This window comes from Microchirus variegatus (assembly GCF_963457635.1).
Source record: "Microchirus variegatus genome assembly, chromosome: 12".
Lineage (NCBI taxonomy): Eukaryota > Metazoa > Chordata > Actinopteri > Pleuronectiformes > Soleidae > Microchirus > Microchirus variegatus.
This window is the reverse complement of record NC_139813.1, coordinates 20,608,767-20,631,878: the sequence shown is the minus strand read 5'-3', so window position 1 is coordinate 20,631,878 and position 23,112 is coordinate 20,608,767. Positions and strand designations below refer to the sequence as shown.

Genomic DNA, 23,112 nt, shown 5'->3' with positions numbered 1-23,112 from the left:
GGAATAAATAACACGAAGAGAGAAAAAAAGCTCTTTCTGTTTCGATCTCACATGTTTTTATTGTTACTGTGCGCACTTTGAGATCACTTTCACGATGTAAAGTGCCTTATAAATAAAATGTATTATTATTATTATTATTATTATTATTATTAGAGAGGAGTCAGAGGCGTTGGTGTACTCTCAAAAAATAAAATTGTGTGTGTTTAATCCCTCACTCTGAGTAAGTGTTATGAGGATTATTTCACCTCTGATAACTAACAGGATTATTGTTGTGAGTATGTAAAAATGTGCAGTTTTAATTTGAAAGGAAAAATGGACGTTTTAAAAACCTGACAGGTCACAAAATATACTTTATTATTAGAAAATGAGTAAAATGCAGTCAACAAAATGTTTTTTGTTGTTGGTACGGAGGATTTTAATGTTCTTATATGTATTAAATAATCATTTTATTTCATTTTTTTTATTAGGACATACTTTCATTATACATGTCCTCTCGGTGCATGTATAAACATGCAAGACAACTATATCCAACATCCTCCTGGTTTAATAGATTTGATCAAAATAAGAGAGGAAATGCTGCCATGCGCTATAAAAACCTCTTCGATTTGACATTTTCCAGTTTCAGGAACGACATGACATGTTCAGCTGTGGGGGTTTGTGTGACGGGCAGGTCAAAGAAAATGATAAAAATGATATTAGTAGTTTCTGCGTGGTGAACTCAGGATAGTTCCCACAGTTAAAATGATGACCGAAACGATGAGTCGTCGCGAAAATTATTTTCAGGAACTTAAAGCTGGGCGCTGCTCAACAGTTTGTGCCAAATGGAGAAAAACAAAAGCAGACCCTAATAACCTAATGTGTCCAACAGAAAACAAGAGAGAGAGAGAGAAAGAGAAGCAGGGAAAAACAAATACATGACCCTGACTCTGTGAACAATATCAGTATTTAGAACTAAAGACCTGGTCTTGGGACTGGTGACCTTTGACCTTTGTCATCAGAGACTGGCACCAGTGACCCCCGTGACCCTCATGTGGGTAGAAGATGGATGGATGTGATTTCCTCGCCGACTTTATCATTTGATGAGCCTGGTTCTTCGCGGATGATCGATTTATCGCACATTTTTGTCGCACCTGAGCCGTTTTCACTTTTCTTTTATCAACGTCACCCTCGTGATAACCGGTGAGTCTTGTTATTGTCTTATCGTAGCCTCTCTGACTGACACTTTTTTCACCGAAAACAAGTTTGATGTGTGAGTCACCGAGACAAAGCAGGTGAGTGGATCTCTTACTTCTTTAAAGGCACCAAAACAAACTCCTGCTCTGTCTTTAATCTGTATTTGCATCTGGTGTTGCTCAACAAACTGTTCATTCAGGCAAATTCAAGAGTGCTTTGCATTGTTCTAACTCCCTCCCTCTCTCCCTCCTCCTCCTCATCAATAGTGTTTGTGTACTTTATATAATCATTACTGTTGTGTTTGTTTGTTTGTTTGTACAGAAACTACAGTAGTCACAGTGGCGACAAAGACTACAATGGGGGAAACTCAGGAGGCGAGAACAACAACAACAAAAAAGTGTCATGTTCTTGTGTCACATCACTCTTTGGTTGTGCTCTGAGAAGTAGGTCTAACCTCTGATATATACGGCTCTATTTTAATCCTGAGCTCTGATTGGCCGGCTCACCTATGACTCCTCCCCCTCTCTCTCTACACGGATGATGACTCCTCACCACAAAGAAAGAAAAGAAAAAAAAAAGTTTCTATGATGCAACTGTGCTCACCTCATTCTTTACACAGCACACACACACACACACACACACACACACACACACACACACACACACACACACCAGGATTTAAATGTATTTATTTGTGCGTCACAGTTATTCCTCAAAGTGATTAACAATCTGTTTACTTTTCTGCAGCCAAATTAATTCATAAATAAATAAATAAAAAACATGTTTTGACTCTTTTTTTAACTTGTACAGCAAAAAACACACAATTATCAGGTTTTTTTTTATATTGACAGGAAAAAGACATTGATTAAAGAAACAAAACAATGTGAGAATCATATATAATTACTGTAATTACTATATTACATAAATCTAAATGTACTTTACTACTTCCTGGACACTGTCATTTTACGGTCACTTCTTACTTTTAATATACTTTTAATCTATATCTATCTATCTATCTATCTATCTATCTATCTATCTATCTATCTATCTATCTATCTATCTATCTATCTATCTATCTATCTATCTATCTATCTATCTATCTATCTATCTATCTATCTATCTATCTATCTATCTATCTATCTATCTATCTATCTCATAGTCGTATTGTTCATATCTATCTATATTATACTTATAGATCTTATCTTGTGTGTTCACTCTCTAGTCGATATGAACTCAGAGGAAATGAAACGTCGACGGCAGCTAAGGGTGTGGTCATGTGTGACAGCCGCACAGAGGGATTAACATTTAAAACTTTAAGAAATGATATGGAAATATGTCACAATAATAGTTTTCATTTCAGTCGTATCTGTTTACGCCACAGTTGTGTTACATGATGTGGATGTACAGTATATATATATATATATATATATATATATATATATATATATATATATATTGTTTTAATTTTAAATAAAATTGCCAAAATGTAACATTTATGTGGATTATTTATTCACCCGACACTTTCTGATGATGTCACTTCTGTGACGTATTGGAAATGTTCCGCCATACCAGTAGGGGGCGATCTACTATATTGACTGGCAATTGTATGCTTCAGTCAATAAACAAACAGTTTGCAAGTACACCCGAGTATGGTTAGTCGTGTCTGATACGGCTAGCATAATATGCTACACTAAAGTGATTATAATAGTATATCTGTATGACTGGACAAGTCATAACAACTTCTCACGTGTAAATGTTTTTTTTAAACGTTAATATGTCATACTTATAATGATAGTATTTATTTTTGTGTCTTAGTTTGGCTGTTAAATCTTCTGTTGTGTGTATAAACTGTCCCTCAGCTCAGGTCCCCTGGTTTCTGAACCCCTGGCGGTGAGAGCAGGAACAGCAGGCAGAGGCAGCGACATATTGGTCCTGGCAGACAGGAGGAGGAGGAGGAGTAAGAGGAGAAACCCCGCACACACACACACACACACACACACACGCAGCTGCCTGTGAGAGACTCTGTCGTGTCGTGAACCACACCAGTTTCGGGGGTAAGATTTTCTTCTTTTTTGTATTTATTTAAACAACACACGTGTTTGTTGTAGCTGAAAAAGTCCTCAGAAGTTGTTAAAAAAACAACAACAACAACACTTTATTTCCCGCGCACTTTATGTCTGCGCTGCTCAAAGGAGACAAATCTCACAACAGGTGTCTGTGGGATTAAAGTGAGTAGCGTATTACAGACACACACAGACCTTCAGTTTCTACCATTTTATTCTTGTTATTTATTGTTTTACACTTCTAAATGTTTGCTCGCCTCAAGTGAAAAGGTGGACTTTCTTGTTTGCTGCGCTTTGGTTGTTTCCCCTGTGGCTCTGTAGCGTGTGTGTGTGAGTGTGAACCTACATTCACACACACACAACAGAGATTATATTCTGTGGAGAGTATCATTGGTAACATTTACAGTGTAAACAGTTGTCTTGACCACTGATGGTCACCTGTGTTTCCAATGTTTTCTGTGTTTCTAACAACAAACGCAGCTGTGTGTCATTGTTTGCGCAGTGTGAGCTGGGGTGTTGGTTTGTGTGCAAATGAATGCGTCAAAATAAAATGAATAAAAAAAAAAAAAGAGTAAAACAGCGCAGGGTGTGGTATATTAACTTTAACACAAGCCTGTGGGTGAGGCGAGGCGAGCTGAGCTGAGTGAGGACCATATTTAACCTGCTCTGATGCTTACATGAGTCAAAAGCGTCAAGGTAGAATCCAAGTCAAGGACTTCCGGTTCAAGATTTCAGAATAAAACAAATACGGGTTTGTACAAAAATGAGAAAAGTGATGAATAGGCAATAGGCAATGCTATTAGTCCTATCAAGCAACACATTTTTGTCAAGTGACTTCAAAGACATAATTCTCTGACTGCGTAACATGTTGTTGTGATAATAAACAGCCAAAACATGACTCAGCTAAAATGCTTTTGCTGATTTTTTTTTGTTTACATTTTTACAGTGTGAGCACAGTGACATAGGATTTCATATCGGATTTTACCTTTTTTTATATCTGTCAGATATCCGATCCAGTGATTTTGACCAATATCCAGGGCCGTTAGAAGGAATTTGGGGGCCCCAAGCAAAATGGACAATGGCTTCCTGATGCATAATTCCGCTTCGTGATGACTGCCGAGGTTTTGTATTTTGCTGGCATCAGAGATCACGAACATGGCCGGCTGGCTGCTGTCAGCGACGACTGAGAGGGGCCCCCTTGAGGGGGATCCCGATAACAGCGTCATTGCACTTTACTGCATTGACTGTCAAAGGGGTGCTCACACAGTTTGTCGTTGCATTTTATTCATAACCAGTCGTTGTCTTGGGGCCCCAAGCAATTGCTTGGTTTGCCTGCCCTCTTGCTACAGGCCTGCCAATATCGGACTGATACTGATACTCAAAATCCCTGGATATCAGTCCAATAGAAATGTAGCATCCAATACAATTCAAATATCTTGTATATCTATGCACAGACTGTGAACATGGGAATATTAATCAGCAATTGCAGTTTAACTGAGTCATGTTTGCGCTGTTTACTTCTACTGGATTATGTGTTTTGAAATGACTCAACACAAATGGTCTAAAATGACTGTATTTATAAAAATAATCAATACTCTTTGGGTTTTTGATATTGGTATCCGACACAAAAAAGTGGTATGATTAACTATTTTGATAATCAATTAATCGGTTTGAATTGTGTTTTCAATAATTTAAAGTTTTCTTAACTGAATCGTTTCGAGTCGTGGACGAACCGACTTTTACTCTGAAGGCGAGGCAGATGTTTCCGGTGTCGTCCTGCCGACAGCTTGACGGAAGTGTCGGTGATTCATCGTGATGACTGTCGTCTTCAGGAGTGTCGGGCTGCTCTCCGCCGGGTTTAAGTAACACTCAAGTGGCTCAAACTCGTTTCTCCTCTTTCTCTGCTTCCACACAGACGGACGGACACGGTGAGGAAGAAGCTCCGCCGCACGAACACACGTCTCTGGTGAAGACAAACCCCAAAGCTCCTCGTACAAGAGCCACGAACAGGACAGAAAAATGCCTAAAGCGGTAAGAAAGCGTTTGATTTATTTCACATTTTTCACTCCGTGCTTGTTGTATCACTCATGTGTAATATAACGAATTTAGGGTTAGTAGTTAGTTTGTTTTCACACAAAAATATAATTAAGTGACTTTAACTGACTTGAGTATGACTTTAATTAATTTAAAAATGGTATTTTGTGCTAAAATGAGCCTGTAGCTGATTCAGAATTTAAGCTAACATGTAACTCTGTTATTTGACATATTAAAATGTTTCTAATGTGGTAGAAAAATAATCTTGAATTACTTTTTAAATTAGATTTTTGAACTTCATTCAAACTTTCACACACACATACACAGTATTCTTTATTTAAAAGGGTCATTCCACTCAAATCACATGCTCATCTTATATCCCAGGGGTGTGTCATGTACATCATCAGAGCTGTGAGACTTTAATTCTTGGAAAAACACACACGGACACAGATAAGCAGTGATTCATTTATAGTGTGTTTACATTGTAGGAGGTGGACATGGTCACAGGATCCATACTGTTGTTGAATTTATTCTGTGTGTGTTCACATTTTTGAAGAAGTGGAAGGGAGGCAGATGTTTGATTATGTGGGTTCTCGCCACCTCGTGTTGTTCCCGGTGACGTATTAAAACTGTGTCAAACAGTATTTTATGCCGTTAATGGCTTAAAAACTACAGAAAATATGGTGTTTGATGAAGTCCTGACTCACATTGCCCCACCCTGACTGCTACGTACAGTTTCAGCTGCACATGGTGCACGTTCCTCCCGCAGCTCGGTGCTTGGAAACTTCTCGTAGGCGTTCTATAACAGTCAGTGTATGTATATTGTACAGCGTGAAGAGAGGGGGAAAAAGTGATGGAAATGATGAGTAAAACACACACACACACACATTTCCAGACACGATTAAAAACACAGGACGGGACTGCGAGAGATCACGGTGACGGATGAGCTGCTGCTGAAAAGAGCGGCGTGTTGTGATGACAGTGACGACAGCCCCGGTCAGCAGCAGTGTAGCATCATATAAAGTGTGTTGTGGGTTTGTTTAGAATGGCCTCAGTGTTGTCATGAGCGCCTCTGTGGAAATGACATCATGTCTGTCTGATAGCAGCTGCCCCAGTTGCCGCCAAACAACCTTTTTTTTTGTTATACAATAATATGAAACAGCTTTTCTTTTATCTCATTTATACCAAGAGGTTCAGACTCTCTGTCCAGGAAGCTTTAATCAACTGTGAAAGCTTGGTTTTTATCATTGAGATATGCAAATAAATGAGCGGTCATATCACAACTTCAGAGCAGTGAAACATTTAAACGGATGTCCACTTTGAAGTGTAGTAGGAAAGGAAATTATTATTGATTTGATGAAAATTAGGATTTTTCTTAACCCTTAATCAAGGATTAAAATGATTAAAAATGAACTTAATAGTGACTGCAGCTCAAGTTTAAATCACTTCCACTTTCTTTTAGTGCCATGTACAAGCTTTATACTACTACGGTTTGCTTGTATTTACAGTGGAATTCTAAAGTACACGTTTACTGCCAATGTTGTATCTAAAGGTATTTAAAACAGGCTTTCCATAGTCACTGTCACTATTAAAAAATTACAAAATAAAAGGTTTGAATTATCATAAAACCTGTAGTAGAGTTTTCCACAGAAGAATTCTATCCACACGGAAATGGTACGAAATGTGAACGGTCTTTGTCATTTGGAGAAAAATTTCTCCGTAAACATGGCAGCATCGTTTCAGGAAATGTCACAAAAAAGCACCCAAAATGACTCTACGTATGTGGTGCTGTAGTTGTACCAAAACCAGAGAAGAAGACGTTGGGTTAGTGACAAATTCCCGCGACATCAAGGTTTATATTATAGGAGTTATAGTAAGAAACTGAGTGAAGAAAGCCAGGGCGACTAAGGAAAGAAAAATAAAGGTTATCATAAAGCGGACAGACCGAACAGTCTCCAAACACAAGAAGAGGATGACGACGACGTTTTCCCAAAATAGCGTATTGGTTATCTACACACAAAAAAACATGCAAGGGTGGAATTTTGCGATATTCCAATTCGTGGTCCCAAAACGCCCTTTCTTGGCGGATGTGATTGGAACTCGTCATCCTCCTCTTATTCCCTCCTGACCTGTATCACCACAGTTGTAATTTATTTGGAGTAAGAAACACTCAATCAAAGGACAAAGTTGTGAACTAGCCTGAAGAACTAGCCTGTTCTGATTGACAGGGCAAACCTTTAGCCCTGACCCATTACAGATCAGAAACCTGGCGCGGTCTCAAACATTCCACTGTGGTGCGTTTGGTAAAAGAAGGAACTGGTTTTTATTTCAAAGCACCAAGACGCTCCGTGCTGGCAGGGAGGCTGGATGAGATCAGACTAAACCTGCGCTCAAGTGCCTCTGACTCATGTTGCACATAATATCGTCTGAGTGACACATTGTCAGCAGGAAACGATGGTTATCCTTAGGCTCTCCCAGAATCCTGTTTCCTCGCGGTCACGGTGCCATGACACAAACCATACAGTACAAAGGTGTGGTCACAATCAACATGTATGGGTGTTTTCCTTTTCGTGTCCACTTCTATTGTTGGTATTTGTTTCTTTAAATAATTAATAACTCCTGTCATGTTCAGAACGCCCTCTCTTGTCCTGATTGATGGAATCCCCAAATGGTCACCATTGGCAGGGGGGAAACTACTCTCAACAATCAGCCTTGGTGAAAGACACAGTGGGCTTTACCGTCTCCATCCTTGTCAATCCACTGCGCTACACTCAGACAGTCGCCGTCATTTATGGTTATATTGCCCTCAGCTGCGTCCCCACGGCAACGCTCTTTGTAAAAGACTCGGTTACAGACGAGCAAACTATGCAAAGGGGGGTTAAATATTGATTGGCGTCGTCTGAAGAATGCCGTGTAGCCTATTCACTCTTTAACTACTGAGGCGATGACCACCTCATTCCTCTAACGTGACCCAGAGCGGCACTTTAACCCTCGCCATTGTAAAAAGCTGTAGGGCAGCTATTCGCGTCCATGTTTGCTGTTCTTGGTGAACGGCTCCATCGATTTATTTCACAGAATATTTCCAATTCCTGTCAATGAATCATCTCAGACTCAAACATTTTTCAGACAAAGAAGCAATTTCAAAAAGCAACCTTTGACCTTAAGCAAATGAAGGAGTATTTGGACAATACAATAAAACATGAAGGCAGTTGCTGGCATTGTTGGACACTTTTTTGACAAGACAGGGATTCCATATTTCTTATGAATAAAATGAAACAAATTGCAAATGAAGATGACACTAAAGGCTGTATATATGCTTTGTTTTGTTTGGAATACAGTGAACTAGTTTGTCTAGTTTGTTTGGGTGTGGGTATAGTAAACATGTAGGTGTAGTCCCTGGGTTAGCTTAGCTTTAGCTACTTTTGCACACTGCCATGCTAACTGTTGCTTTATGCTCAGCAATCGCCATCAATGGAGTCAAATTCTCAGCGAGAAAGAGAACAAGTCCAGTTCTGCAAAATATTGAACTACTCTTTGTGAATATATCGCTCTAAACAGAGGAGTATAGAAGTTTTTTGTTGCTTGATACTTCAACACTGATGAGGTCGACTGTTTGGACTTTGGTGTGGAAGAGTGAGTGGGTTTACAAGTTTCAGTTTCCAGCAGCGATATATTGCTAGACAATGATATAGTGATATCTGTATATCTAAAGGAAACAAAACGTCCGCCAAAAGTCAAAAGTGCAGGATTTCTCTATTTATTCACAACATGGAGAACAAAGTGCATAAAGTCTTATATTTTGAACATGGATGGAGCATCTCTTGACGTAGCGTTCTCGTGACTTACACCCGAGTTTCCCCTCGTTAGCCTCCCTGACCGTTCCGTCATTTGTTAATTAAAATACCGATATTTGCCCCGGCGTATTGATTATCATATGGCACAAAAATGGCGACATGCACGGTGGCAGCGTTGCCGTGTTGGCTCTTCAAAGTCGCTGCCGATGACGTGTCAAATACTTCATACAACCACACTTCTAAAAACTGCCATGAATGGCCATGGCACAACGTTGATGATGACATTAATGTAGTTGTTTCCTCCGCGTTACCTTGGTTACTATTCAGTTTGTGTTGCTGCTGTTGTTGTTGTTTCTTGGTTACCGCGGCTTTGTACCTCGTCCGAGTCTTTGAAAAACATCTGTATGTGTCACTAATACGGGCTCGATTTGCGAGCCAGTGCTTAATATTATTGGGCTGCTCACTACAGTAATGGTATGGTATGGTATATGGTTCAGATGAACGCCTGCACTTTCCTCTGAATCTGCTCATTGTGGAACTCTGGGTCGTTGCCGAGTGTATTTTTAGCTTATGTGTCATGTTTTCTTTACCTCTGTGAATGGCCTCAGTTTATTGTGAGTTACTGCTGGTGGACTTCTTTTTGAGATCGGATATCACTCACTCACTCGGTGGTTTCTGTTGGCAGTTCTGCTCCACACATTCACATGTTCCACTCGGTGCCTAGGTGTTTCTGTAGCTGCTATAAATAAAGTGAAGTTTGAAAGATGCAAGAAGAAGTGTCAGCACTGCTGCTGTTGATGCACAATAATAATTTTTAGACAGAGGATGTGGCTTCCTTGACTATTCTCTCACTGCTCCTTTTTTTTGGGGTTGTTTTTGAGAATCTGACCCCTCCAGGATGCAGACGATGATAGCAAGGGGCTGCTGGGGCTGAGGCTGCAACTGAAAGGAGAGCTTTGTTTTGCTGTGTAAAGTAAATGCAGTGTTCCTACTTTCTCCCCCCTCCTGCTGCCTCTGCTTTCTAGATGCGTCTTTCTAGAAGCTGGTACAAGCTGCTCTGCCGGGCAGTTCATTTCCAAGTGTTTTAAATTGTGTGCACATGTGGCCAAACTACAACCTCCCTGGGGGCTCCGAGTGTGAAATCAGTTAATTTTCATCAGTTTAAAAAGTTTGCTTTTATACACTACTGTTCAAAAGTTAGGGCGCCATCAATAATTAAATTTTTTTTGTGTTTTCCATTAAAACTCATGCTTTTATTCACCAAAAGAGTTGCAAAATGAATAGAAAATATAGTCCAGACATTGACAATATTAGAAATAATGATTTTTATTCAAAATATATTCTTCATCAAAGAACCAGCAAAACTGTTTTCAGCTGTGCTAACATCATTGCACAAGGGTTTTCAAATCATCCAATCGCCTTCTAACACGATTAGCAAACACAATGTACCATTAGAACACTGAAGAGATGGTTGCTGGAAATGGGCCTCTATACACCACTGTACATTATTAACCAGACGTTTGCAGCTAGAATAGTCATTTACCACATTAACAATGTATAGAGTGTATTTTCTGATTCATTGAAAGAAATAAGGGCATTTCTAAATGACCCCAAACTTTTGAACGGTAGCGTATATCCGATGTCTTTAATCCCATGGGGCATCCTTTAATATCCACTGTCTAGACAACTGTCTTCTAATATCCTGGAGTGTGCCTTGGCGCGATGCTTTCCAGTCAATGCTGTGATAGGATTTGCCTTCCCTGCAGGATTTAAGTCGCTGACTTGTTCAGCCTGTGCAGCTTACTATCTTCACAGAAGTCCACGGTGCTCTGACTCACTGTTTCGGGCCCAGACGTCCCCTTCAGCAGTGGGCGTCATTGAGTTTTTTTTGTTCAGCGCCGCTCACAATGGGCTGGAGTTGAAAGATGTCACTGGCGTGTTGTGTTGGCGAGCTCTCTCCCTCTCTCTCTCTCCCTACTGTGTCCACTAACCTCTTTGTGTCATTTTCACTGGGCTGTAATAAGTTCAGTCAATACTTGGGGAGAGTCTTTGTCTTCTCATAACCCCACGCAAATACCAGAGGCGTCTGACATTATACGCACGGGAAAGAGCGTCAGTGTGTGCGTTACCTCAAAGCGGTTATTGTAAATATCGGTGCGTCGTTGTCGCTGTGAGGCCTTTATGTGAAATTCAGATGCCACCTACAATACAGAATTATTATGGGACACAACTTGTGTCTGTGTAGCGCGCCAGTCATTTGTATATTTGCTGTGGTTTTGACTTTGCGCGGTAATCACTGGGGTAAGTGGACACAACATTCTCTGTCCATGCTTCAAGTTCCAGTGAGGTTGTATGCACAGGTCACTCTTATCAATCATTAAACAGGAATACAACATTTGCCTTTTTCCTCTGTGAATGGGAGCTTCCTCGTGTCGTCCAGAATAACACGTGTGATATTTCTCGCTGGTGCGTAAAGGCATTGTTGAATATAAATGTTTTTATTACAGGGCAGTGCATTCACGTATTGTCCTATCCTATGTTTCACATTGTGAAATAATCTCTTCATTCAGCCGGTCTGTCTCTAAGAAAGCAGAGATAAACAACACGGAACACTGTGTGTTTACTCTGCAAACACACACACTTGCGCTCACACATCAAAGCAGCGCTCTGTAGTGCCTCGTATTGGTCGTCCCTGTTGCTCCGACTCTGCTTCTGAACTCACTTTTTTTTCTTTCTCATGTTTTTCCACAGGTCAATGTGCGCGTCACCACCATGGACGCTGAGCTGGAGTTTGCCATCCAGCCCAGCACCACCGGCAAACAGCTGTTTGACCAGGTACAGTGACACAGTCACACAAACACACAAACATGTGAATATGGTATCGCATTTATTTTAGCGGAGAGTTTTGAAATCCTTCCATTCACGAAACACCCAGGCCTGAAAAGTTATTTCTTACAGATGAGATCACAGGAGCTTTTGGCCTCAAGAGTCCCTTATCAGTCTCTGCCTGTCTCTCAAAAAGGACACTGAAGTTTCCCCATCAATCACAGTCTGCGTTTCTTCTCATTTTGTCACCAAATTAGTCACCGAGTTAGAGGAAATCGTCGCCACGCTTTCATGAAGAAGTGGAATCTCTTAAAATAAAAACACACGAAACAACCTGAAACACAGATTTACTGCTGCTCTGTTTTACTTTCATATCTGCACCCATGTTTGTGCTACATGCTCATTGCACTGCCTTTAGCACGGATGATGTGAACATTTAGATTTTGGTCAATTCAGCTACATGGCCTCTGTGGTGACTTTTTTAACTGTTATAAGAACACCACTCATAAAATATGATATATATATATATATATATATATATATATACATATACATATACATACATACACATTATGCATAACGTCCTCTCTTCCTCTTTGACAATGCTGTTGCACCTAAAATCCAAATGTAGATGACATGTCATTAGCGTGAGCTCTCTTGAGGCTGTATGACAGCGCGGCGGGGGGGTAGGAAAGGCATTGTTTTAGCCACTTCCTGCCTAACTCGTTTTTCAATAGCAAGTGTAGCAGACTGTGTGTGTTGTGGCTGCACTTCTGGGGATTCTTATTGTGAGTGGCAACTGTGTAGAGAGAACATTTTTGCTTCCAAACACAAAGAAAACATTTGAATGCAGTCATGTTGAGCACGACACAAAATGGTTTGAGTTTGTTCTAAATGGTGTGACATTGATGTCAGTGCTCTGTGTATTCTGGTTAAACGTGTGGTTTCGTCGCAGGAAGAGAAAGCCGCTCACCTTTGACATCGTTCCATTTATAGCGGTTGGTAAATTGTAGTACCTACTTGTTAGAATGGCTCATGTGCCCCAGATCATCACCCACTCCCTGTGTCAGACAGCTCACTGTTCTACTTTAGTGCAAAAACATTTGTGTTATGTATTTATTTGCGATTGTGAAACTCTCTGTGTGGCTTGATAGCTTATCTGAGCAGTCTGCGACAGATGAATTCTTCTCAGAGTTGCTGCTCGTGACGTGAACGTGTCCCTGAATTCCGGTGAGAGGCCTGATTCAGTTTGAAACTGTTGCCTCTGTTGCTGTAAACGTCTCTGCACATTAGTCACAGTGGTGTTCGACAGGTTCCGTGGAAATGCTGACTAACCAAAGTGAGCTCACTCTGGGGAGTGAATGTGAGTTCTGGTGTGGCCCGTGTGGTCACTGCTGATCATAGCCTTAGTCCCTGTCATGCCGCTCTTAAAGAGAGACGCCTGCCACTCCCCTACACACCCACATTTTCAGTTTCACCTCCATGTGAGTGTTACTGCTGCTGCTCTTTTCATTTTGCCTTGAGGTGAATATAAAAAAAATATACATTACTGCGCATAAATGGTGACAGGTTTCAAGTATTTAGTGTGATCTACCCTTACATTTCAACAATAACACAGCTCTGTTAATACTGGAGTGAAACCTAAATCCTGGGTTTGTCCAACTATTTAATTTAAAGTAATATCTGCTGTAAAAAACGCCTATTATGCCAGGTTTTTTCAAGACATGAAACTCATTGACAGCTCGCTGATATATAAGAACAGCTTTAAGTCGCATCACTTCATTCCAAATTCCAACGATCACAGAATTTGACAGAAGTGGTGGTGCCTTGAAACTTCTGCACAGTACTGTATATAAGACACAGTTTACAATAGATGTACTGGCTGTTTACTTCAGTTGGCAGTGTGTTTATCTTGTTGTGCGAGTATTTTGTTGTGTGTCTTGACATTGTGGCGTTCTTTCACTTTCAGCTTTTTTGACAAATTATTTGGTTTAAAGCTGTGTGAGTGGGATTCATTTTAAACGACAAAATCAGTTCAACTATGTCTTGAACTGGATCCAAGTCTTGACAGGTGCCAGGAGCAAAATAAATGAAACGAGTTCTCTGAGACACCCAACCCACATGTGGAAAAAAACTGCCAAAGCTTTTCCAAGTGGAGAACAGCTGTAAACACAACAACAACAGAATCCTAGTCCAAGTAGTCCAGCATCACATGGTGCCAACAACATTTCCAAAATACTTCGTTATTGTACAATAATATTAAACCAGAATGTACCGTCTTTGTAACGCCGTTTCCCTTCAGTCATCATGAATGTGTGGTCTTACAGTAAAAGACCAGTTTCCTTATGACTAGCAGCAGCAGCAGCAGCACCCCGACACCACTCGCCACCTCAAAACACAATCTTTCATCTTTGTTCTGGCACTTCCCTATTCGGGGCCCGTCAGGGGCTGAGCCCCTCCCTTCCCCTTTCTAAGCTGCTGGAGGACTTAATTCGTCATTCAGCTCGGAGGATGCAGTGAGTAATGCCGTTTCAGACCAGTGGCATTCCTCTGGCTCACCGCACGGCCCGACATCCCCAAAACTCAGACTGCAAACTTTCCCTCTCTGACGAGAAGACAAGGCGACAGACTTCACTGAAAATTGGACCTGTAAACATTTGGAAATGACTGCAAAAGTCTCACTGAGTTATCCATGTTTTTTAATCATTACCAGAGTTAAATAGACGTGTGCTTTGGCTTATAAAAAGCTGCACTCTTAAGAACTTGGGCCTCCAGATTTGTGTGGTTCTATCTTCATGTGGATTCAGTTCGAACAATTATTTAATAATAATCACCTGATAAGTTTTTCCTGTGTACTCGCAAATGTCAAAAAGTCTTAAACTGTATTGGGGAAAAACCCAATTTTAAATTGCCTTACTTTAGAAGGAATATCTGGGATGTTGAAAGCTCTCGAAAGTTCACAGCCGGAGCAAAAAACGGCAGCCCCATTAAAAAGTCATGGCACCCTGTCAAACCAGCTGCTGTGATGTCACTTTACTGAACCTGTGTTCCCAGATTCAGATTTAATCCGCCTCTAATTAATCGTATCATTTTCCGCATCTCTATCAGCACTTTAAAGATACAGTGTGTGCACACCATTTTGCTGGAGGTAGATTTACACTACCCTTCAAATGTTTGGGGTCACCTATACAATTTTATTGTGTTTTCCATTAAAAGTCACACTTTTATTCATCAAAAGAGTTGCAAAATGAATAGAAAATATAGTCAAGACATTGACAAGATTGGAAATAGTCAGCGCTCGTGGCAGCACTGTGCTGCCGTAACGCGCCCGGTGGGGATTGATGCTGGGCAGAGGACGCCGCAAAAACTGTGGTGCTGACGTTCTGCGACACTGATGCACCCGTGGAAATTCTTGGTAATCCCGTATCTCATCTCGTCCCCATAATGCATTAAACTATACCGTTTCATTTCATTTGGTTTGGTTGCTTTCACACCAGAGGAACCGTACCAAAATAGGGCAGATAAAGCGGTCCGAGACCACCCCTTCAGGCAGGTCTAGGACTGGTTGATTTGGTCCGCACCGAGATTACATTCACACCTACGCAAACGAACCTAACCAAGGGATCAAACACGTTTGGTGTGCACCAAATGCTGTCGGTGTCAAAGCACCCTTGGATTCAATGAGAAGTAAGACATTGAAGGTTTGGTAAACTCTCCACAGAAGGCTTATCCCCCTGAGAAAAACACTTCAGGTACCTGTGTGTTAACTCGCTCTGTTTCTCTGCCTCTCGACCTCTGCAGACCCCGGCGCAGAACCGCCATGAAAGGGCCTCATTGTGTTCAGAGGCCTTATAAGTTTCGTTTGCTGGTGAGATGCAGCCTGAAGTGCTCTCTCATTACAGGCAACCATTCGAGTGGTTGTTGACGTTGCTGCTGTAAATGCAATCCTGCCCGAAAAAAAAAAAAAAGCCATTCATCTTTACTCCCACTGGTCAGGCTACCCTTTTATTTTGTGTCAGAGACAGAGACAGAGAGGTAGAGAGGGAGGGTTTTGATTTTAATTTCAACCTTTTGTGGGGAGATAGTCATTGGGGATGGGCTTGACCAGAGTGCCAGCGTGGTGACTTGAGGTTTCACCTCACCTGGTGACTGTGTGTGGGGAATAAAGCAGGGATGCATTCAAATAGGGGTCTGACATATATATATATATATACACACACACACTCTTGAGAATCATGAATTCCTCCTTGGTGTTGTAGGAAAATAACTCTGCCTCTGTGAAGGCCATAAAGAGACTCTGGTCGTTGAGGTTTCTCCCAGAAGCCAGTGGAAAAATGGCAGCTCCTCCTGCAGCAGCAGCACAAGTGATTATTCCAGATTTCAGACTGGGTTTTCACTTTCTTCTTCAGTTACACAGGCAACGTTCGTTTGAAAAGGGTCTATAAAATTGCTGATCTAGAGACATTTTTCCAAGGCCTAGCCATGCTCTGTTTCCAGTGTGGTGGAAATTAAAACTTTGTGCATAATCTGCCTTTTGGATATTCATAATAATAATAATAATAATGATAATAGTGATGAGTTGTGGCTGTTGCTGTTTTGCCAGAGTGAAGCTGGTCTTGTAAGCCGGACCAGGCGCGCTCTCACTCCCTTCTCACTCTGATACTGTATTACTTTTCTCACTGGTGAAACAATGACGGGAGTTTGTTCAAGATTTGGTTTGCGACACCAAGCGAGAAGTGTTTCTGTAACACAGAATGTTACTGGACACAGTTCTCGGAATTTGTCCAGAATGAAATGTGCTGATGTAGAGTTAGTAGTTGCAGTAAGTAATCAATTTTCTTTGTCCAGTGTGATAAAAAAGTGTGTTTAACTGGAACTCTGTGTTTCAGGGACAAACTAAAACAAGCATCAACATCAAGTAACTGTAATTAGACCCATTTCACTTGTTGCTTGATTTTATATCAGGAGAACAATACATGTACATACTGCTTGTCATCCGGGTACTTTGAGAATATCCTTTCCAAGAATGTATGGATTTAAGGATTGCATTCTAAATAAGTCACTTAAGTCACTCTAATGTTGAGTGATTGAACAAGGAAAGGAGAAAAAGTAGAATAATCAACTTTGTCATCTTGAGCCCTTTAAAATACATATATCCATGTGTTCAATCTGAAGCCTTCATCAGAGTCCAAACGAGTATATAATATATATAATAATAAGACAACTGATTTACCCAAATATCAATAAGCAGATCATTCAACAATTGCTGGTCGCAGCCATAGACTGCAACTCTCAAGACAAACACTTATCTGTAGAGATGAGTCCATTGTCTTTCGCTGCAGAACATTAAACATAGAACATTTTAAATACACTTTCTTTATCCCAGTTGATCAAATCCATGCCTCAGGCCTGGCAGCGTGCAATGCGATGAGGGCTGCCCACCGGATTAACCTGGTACCCGAGAATGTCGCCTTAGGGTTAGATTTTTTAAGGCCTTGCCAGCAACTGTCACAAAGCATTCAAAGGCCTTTTTATTTTTTTGTACAGCTTCTCATGATTGCATACTCGCATACTATTTTTCAGGTGTAGAGATGTAGTGTCATTTAATAGCAGGTTGGCCTGGCTAGCATTAGCAGCAGCACAGTGTTTTTCTTTGTTTTTCACATGGCTTTTGGACAACAAGTGGTAATCACACACATTTTTACGTTTCCAGTCAACAGTATGTTGGCAGAATTTGCAAAAAAAAGCATATCACCTGACACACAGAAGTCATTTGGGAACTGTTCGGCTCTGTATTTTGGAGTCAGAGATGAGATTTCGTAGTTTTTTGGCAGACTTGGCCCGTGTTTCAGGTGGCTGCTTCGACATGTTGTTTACCTTTTTTTGTTTTTTCTCTGCAGGTGGTGAAAACCGTCGGCTTGCGTGAGATCTGGTACTTCGGACTACAGTACATGGATGGCAAAGGTTACTACACTTGGTTGAAACTGGACAAAAAGGTAAGATCCGGCTGAAGTCACACGTATTCTTACTCGTCTTATCATCTATTCGGCACCGTCTATTTTGCTACCAGCTTTTGCAACACTTCGTCTTTGGCAGCACAGTGAAGTCATAGCGGAAGAATGTGTTCGATGCAATCGGAACTCAGAACTGTTTGCCCCTCAGTCAATCAGTAGCCACCATATTGCACCATGAATGTACTGTATGTGTACGTTTCCGCTTGACATGGCTTCTAATTTTGAATCTCAGTTCTGGTTTCTGTTTGTGTTGGGGGGGGGGGGCTTATGATTCACATATAATCATAATCTGGAAGTCAATTATTTGACTTGATCAGTGCGACCTCTTTGTGAACCATAACTGCTTCTGTTCTCCTTGAGTCAACATTTACCTGGACTTTATTACCTGCTTGTGTAAAAAATATGTAAAAATAGTACATTCTGAGAAATGGAAGTCATGCATGCAATTTAGCAAAAGCACAGCTTAAAGCTGCTGCTGTGTAGTCTGCACTAATAATCTCTCAGAGGGGGAGTTCCAGTAATTTTACTCACCAGAGTCTTTTTACAGCTTTTGTTTAAGTTGTACAAAGCCTGCTGTGTATTTACAGGAAGCTGCGAGGAAAAATTGCAAGTCACAAGAACCAAAAAAAGATATACTCTTTGCTTTTTCACATGTTTTTGTTTGTTTGTGTGTATCCGGAAGAATATACATTTGACTTTATTGATTAATTAACCACACAGATTAACATGTTTATAGTAATAGACAAAGATCACGTGTGCTGCAGCTTATCAGCACAAAGCTCACAAAACTGGAATATTCCTGGTCGCGTAGCAATTTCCCTGTGACTAGTAGCAGTAGAAATTAGGAGAAATTGGCACATTGTGTAAGCACATACTGTAGCTGAGATTTATAATATTGTTTTACTCTAAATGAGAATTATGGATTTCCTTTTGTAAAGTCACATATCCAATAAATTGCATGTTTTTTTCTCTTCAGTGATGCTCTTTTACCGCATTTATTTGATTGGGACAGATACCGTATTGGCACAAAATGGTGGCCTCCATAAAGCAATGCTCTTTCTATAGCTACAAAAGTTTTTTTACAGTAAAGTTTGGGTCGTATATTCAATATCTGACTGTAAACCCTCTCTTAAACTGTGTTTTAATTTGTCTCCAGGTGTCATCACAGGACGTGAAGAAAGAGAACCCCCTTCAGTTCAAGTTTCGCTCCAAGTTCTTCCCGGAGGACGTGTCGGAGGAGCTGATCCAGGACATCACCCAGAAGCTCTTCTTCCTGCAGGTGAAGGAGAGCATCCTCAGCGACGAGGTCTACTGCCCGCCAGAGACGGCCGTGCTGCTGGCCTCCTACTCCGTTCAGGCCAAGTTTGGAGACTACGACAAAGAAGTTCACCGGCCGGGATACCTGGTGTCTGAACGCATGCTCCCACACAGGTACAGGAGAAATGATCACGTTGTTGGACTTGAATCTAGATCAAAAGGCAAGGTTTCGTGTAGTGTTATGCTTAGACGCCTGAAGTCAGTGGGTTTGGCACAAGTAGGACTGTGCTTTGAGTCCCAGTGTTTTGTTTTTAAGTGAAGTTTTAAGTTTATATTCACTGTGGTGTATATATTCAAAACAAAAAAGTAAATTTGGAATGACCGAACCTTAACGGCAAACAGTGACTACACAGAGTACAGTGGATGTGTCCAGAGAGAGTTTAGCCTCAGTCACATGTTATAAAGCGGACCATGGTACAATCTAACACCAATCAATACTGTTGTTATAGCTGGTGTGTCATCAGCTCCATTCAGCCCCTATTGAGGATTTGCATATTTCAGACTTGACTCTTATTTTCCAGTGCGCAGCTCAGTTGCTGTCACTGTTGCACCCATTCTACCTTTCCTCCTACTGCAGTGCAAGACTAGTAAATAAAATGTCAAACTAGTGCAGAAAGGGATAATTCTGCACTTCGGGGAAATCACCGTTTTGCCTCTGGACAACGCACTGACAGGGAAATGGATTCAGTAAAGTTACTTAACTCACGCACTGGGCAACAATAATACATGTTATTTCTATCTAGAGTCCTGGAGCAGCACAAGTTATCCAGAGAACAGTGGGAGGAGAGGATTCAGGTGTGGCACGAGGAGCACGGTGGCATGCTGAAGTAAGTTTCATCTTGACCACACATCTAGATTTATAAGCAGTAGTCGGTTCACTCGATCGTGTCATTCATCGTGACATCTGTCGCAGGGAGGACGCCATGCTGGAGTACCTGAAGATCGCCCAGGACCTCGAAATGTACGGCGTCAACTACTTTGATATTAAGAATAAGAAGGGAACAGAGCTGTGGCTGGGAGTGGACGCCCTGGGACTCAACATTTATGAGAAGGACGACAAGTAAGCATTGTACTGTACTGACCAAATCCCTGAAGTAGACAGCCCTTTTGTCAGCATCTGTTCCGGCTCTTGAGTTCTGCGTGTTGCTGGCGGGCAGCACCGTGACACGGAACTGAACTGGCCCAAGGCGTGTCTGCACTTAATTACTGTTCCTGCTTCTCGGCGCAGAGTATGACAGGAATATCAGTGAGGGGCCAAATGGATAGAGTCCTCTTTGTCTCTCCAAAGACAGAGTTGAACATTGAAACTCAGCAGTTCTGTGCCTCTTACTCATCCGGTAAAGCAAATGATCAAATCTGTTTTTCTTTATCTCATGATGTGGTTTTAGGATCTGTGCCCCCTGCTTCAGGAGGGCGCTGTGGTTTAAAAGCACATACAAGATGCTTGGCATTGGCATGACAAATTATTTATATAGACTCTGTGCTATACAATAGGAAACCTGCTGGTTTTTTTTAATGTGTATATATATGTGTGTGTGTGTGTGTGTGTGTGTGTGTGTCTATATACATAAAATATACATGTGATGTGTGAATTGATCAATGTGTATTGATCAACTTGGCAATTATTCAATTGCATCAAATTTTTTACCTTATCTTCCAGCCCGACCTCTTAACTTATTACTAGCTTTTGCTCTAAAACCGAGCAACATCTGCTGAGCCTATAGAGGCCACATATTCCTGTTTTGCATTCATCATTTGTTGTATTTGTGTTGCCTCATGGTGAATGAGACACCTCCTTTTTTTTTTTTAGACCTGGCAGCGTTTGACCAGCATCCAGCGTAGTCTGGGTCATCATGATTGCCCGTGTTGTTTGGGGGGAGATAATGGCCGTGTGTTTGGTGAAATGAGTTTGCAGGTCTCCCGTGGCTGGTGTGCCTGCTCTGTGAGGTTTACAGGAGTGAAGTACACTGTGTTAAAGGAGCATTCACTTCTCAGTCACTGACCCTGTGCTGGAAAAGCCTCGCAGCTGCACTCTGGCTCAGTTCAGCTCTTCAGTTTTGGAGCTCTTCTCACAGTGAAGTGGCTGTTACGGGCCAACTTCTCTTCAAGCACAGTTTGGTCTTTGTCACAGGGAAAGAAATTAACACTGACAAACTGCAGTGAAGTCATTTGAGGCTTTTAATTAAACCTATAATGGAGGATTTTTTTTGTTTGACATGAGCATGCGGTTCTTTTCAAGTCTAAATTATTTAATTACTCTTAATTGCTGTTGTGTTGGAGTTCACTCCGTCTCTCATTTTAACCCCCTATTCGTAGCCTAACTGACATGAAACCTCCTGTAAGCGTGAGAAACACGTTGTTAGGGAACATACAAAGTTCTTCTGTCCTTGTGTGACTCGGTCTTTTTATGTGCTCCATGGGATCAGCTTAAAAAAAAAAAAAGAAAAAAAGAGGGCCTCTCCTCAACGGTGCCCTCTGCTGTAACCATGACGACGCTAACTGGTTTTTCAAGCTGTGCAGCACTTAAGAATGTGAGGCTAACCTACAACACTGTCCCCAATGAGAGCAGGCGGCCCACAATGCATTAGTGCAGCTAAAGCATCGCCAAGGCGCAGTCTGGTGCTGGTTTAACTCCTTATTCTCTGTCATATATCACACTTTAGCTTCACCTGTTTAAATGCTGGTGGTAAATCACTTTAACAATGCAGTGAACAATTTGTATTATATTTTTAAATAATATTTTTCTTACCCTGACTCAGTCCTAACTTCTGGCTGCAACAAAATAGTTTTACACTGATTTAAAGAAACATTTAGCGGCGTAATAGTTTAATACACTGACTGAAAAAGAAATAATTATTGAGGAGATAATGTAAGTAATCATTAGTAATTAGTAATCATTTAATAACTAATCAAAATCAATACTATAATCGGGAAAAATACTATTTAATATTATGATTTGTATTCATTTTAAGTGCCACGTAGAGTCTTATTCAGAACCTGAAATATTCCTATTTCACGAAATGTCACGGGAACAACAGAGTGAATTCCTTTTTGACATAATTCATGAATGAAAGATGAGTGACAGAAATATCCAAACCCTAAGATAAACTCCACATTGTTCTCTCAATTCCACAGGCGTGTGTCAGGGTCGCTAAGCGAGTGAAATTCCAGTCAAGCAGCGCAGTTTCACAGTTGGGAGTTTCGCTGCAAGAGGTGGAGAGCTGCCTGTCTAGATTACAACGCTATGAGCTGGTCTGTGTTCGCGGCACCACTTTGTGTTGTGTTGAATGAAATTGGCTTCCGTTCAGTCTGTTTGGCACAACAGAGCGGGGGATGAGCCACACCCAAGATTCATCCCTCATACAGTGGATCTATAGACATAGACTAATTATGTTTGACATGAATGTATACCATCCACCAACTACTACTTACTGGATAATTGTTCTTTAATCTGCCCTGTTTGTTCTTAATTTAATCCTTTCATTTGAAAATACCATTTATAATTATTTTAATTATATATGTTTAATTATTTCAATTTTATATAAAATAAAATGACTATATAGAACCTTTCATTTTTATTTTGTTGCTTTACATCAAAGAAGGCAGTGATATCATTAAAAAATCTTATGTAAGATTGACTTAAAGGTGAATTATGTAATAAATCTAAACTGGCCATAAAATCCTCCTAATATGTCACAGAGACTCTGGAATAATATTCATATAACATACTGAACTCGCCAACAACAACGGTACAGCCAAAATATTTGCATTAAGAAAAATCTTTTGTGGGCTGCAAATCATGTTTATGTTTTGAAATCATGTTTTGGCATGTGGCGCCACCTACCGCCATCTACCAATCATTGCAGTCAGTAGAGTCTCAGCTGCCGAGCA

General features: G+C 40.8%; 1 protein-coding gene across 1 annotated transcript in view; it reads left to right on the top strand.

The window, feature by feature from the left end:
• Positions 1 to 3,127: 3,127 nt before the first annotated feature.
• ezrb (ezrin b) overlaps positions 3,128 to 23,112 on the top strand; it is a 28,011-nt gene continuing 8,026 nt past the window's right edge. The window contains exons 1-7 of the mRNA XM_083899179.1: positions 3,128 to 3,227; positions 5,152 to 5,267; positions 11,816 to 11,899; positions 17,791 to 17,886; positions 19,061 to 19,335; positions 19,965 to 20,048; positions 20,135 to 20,281. Of these exons, the coding sequence (XP_083755305.1) occupies positions 5,256 to 5,267; positions 11,816 to 11,899; positions 17,791 to 17,886; positions 19,061 to 19,335; positions 19,965 to 20,048; positions 20,135 to 20,281 (698 nt within the window). The 5' untranslated portion in view covers positions 3,128 to 3,227; positions 5,152 to 5,255. The remainder of the gene's footprint in view (positions 3,228 to 5,151; positions 5,268 to 11,815; positions 11,900 to 17,790; positions 17,887 to 19,060; positions 19,336 to 19,964; positions 20,049 to 20,134; positions 20,282 to 23,112) is intronic.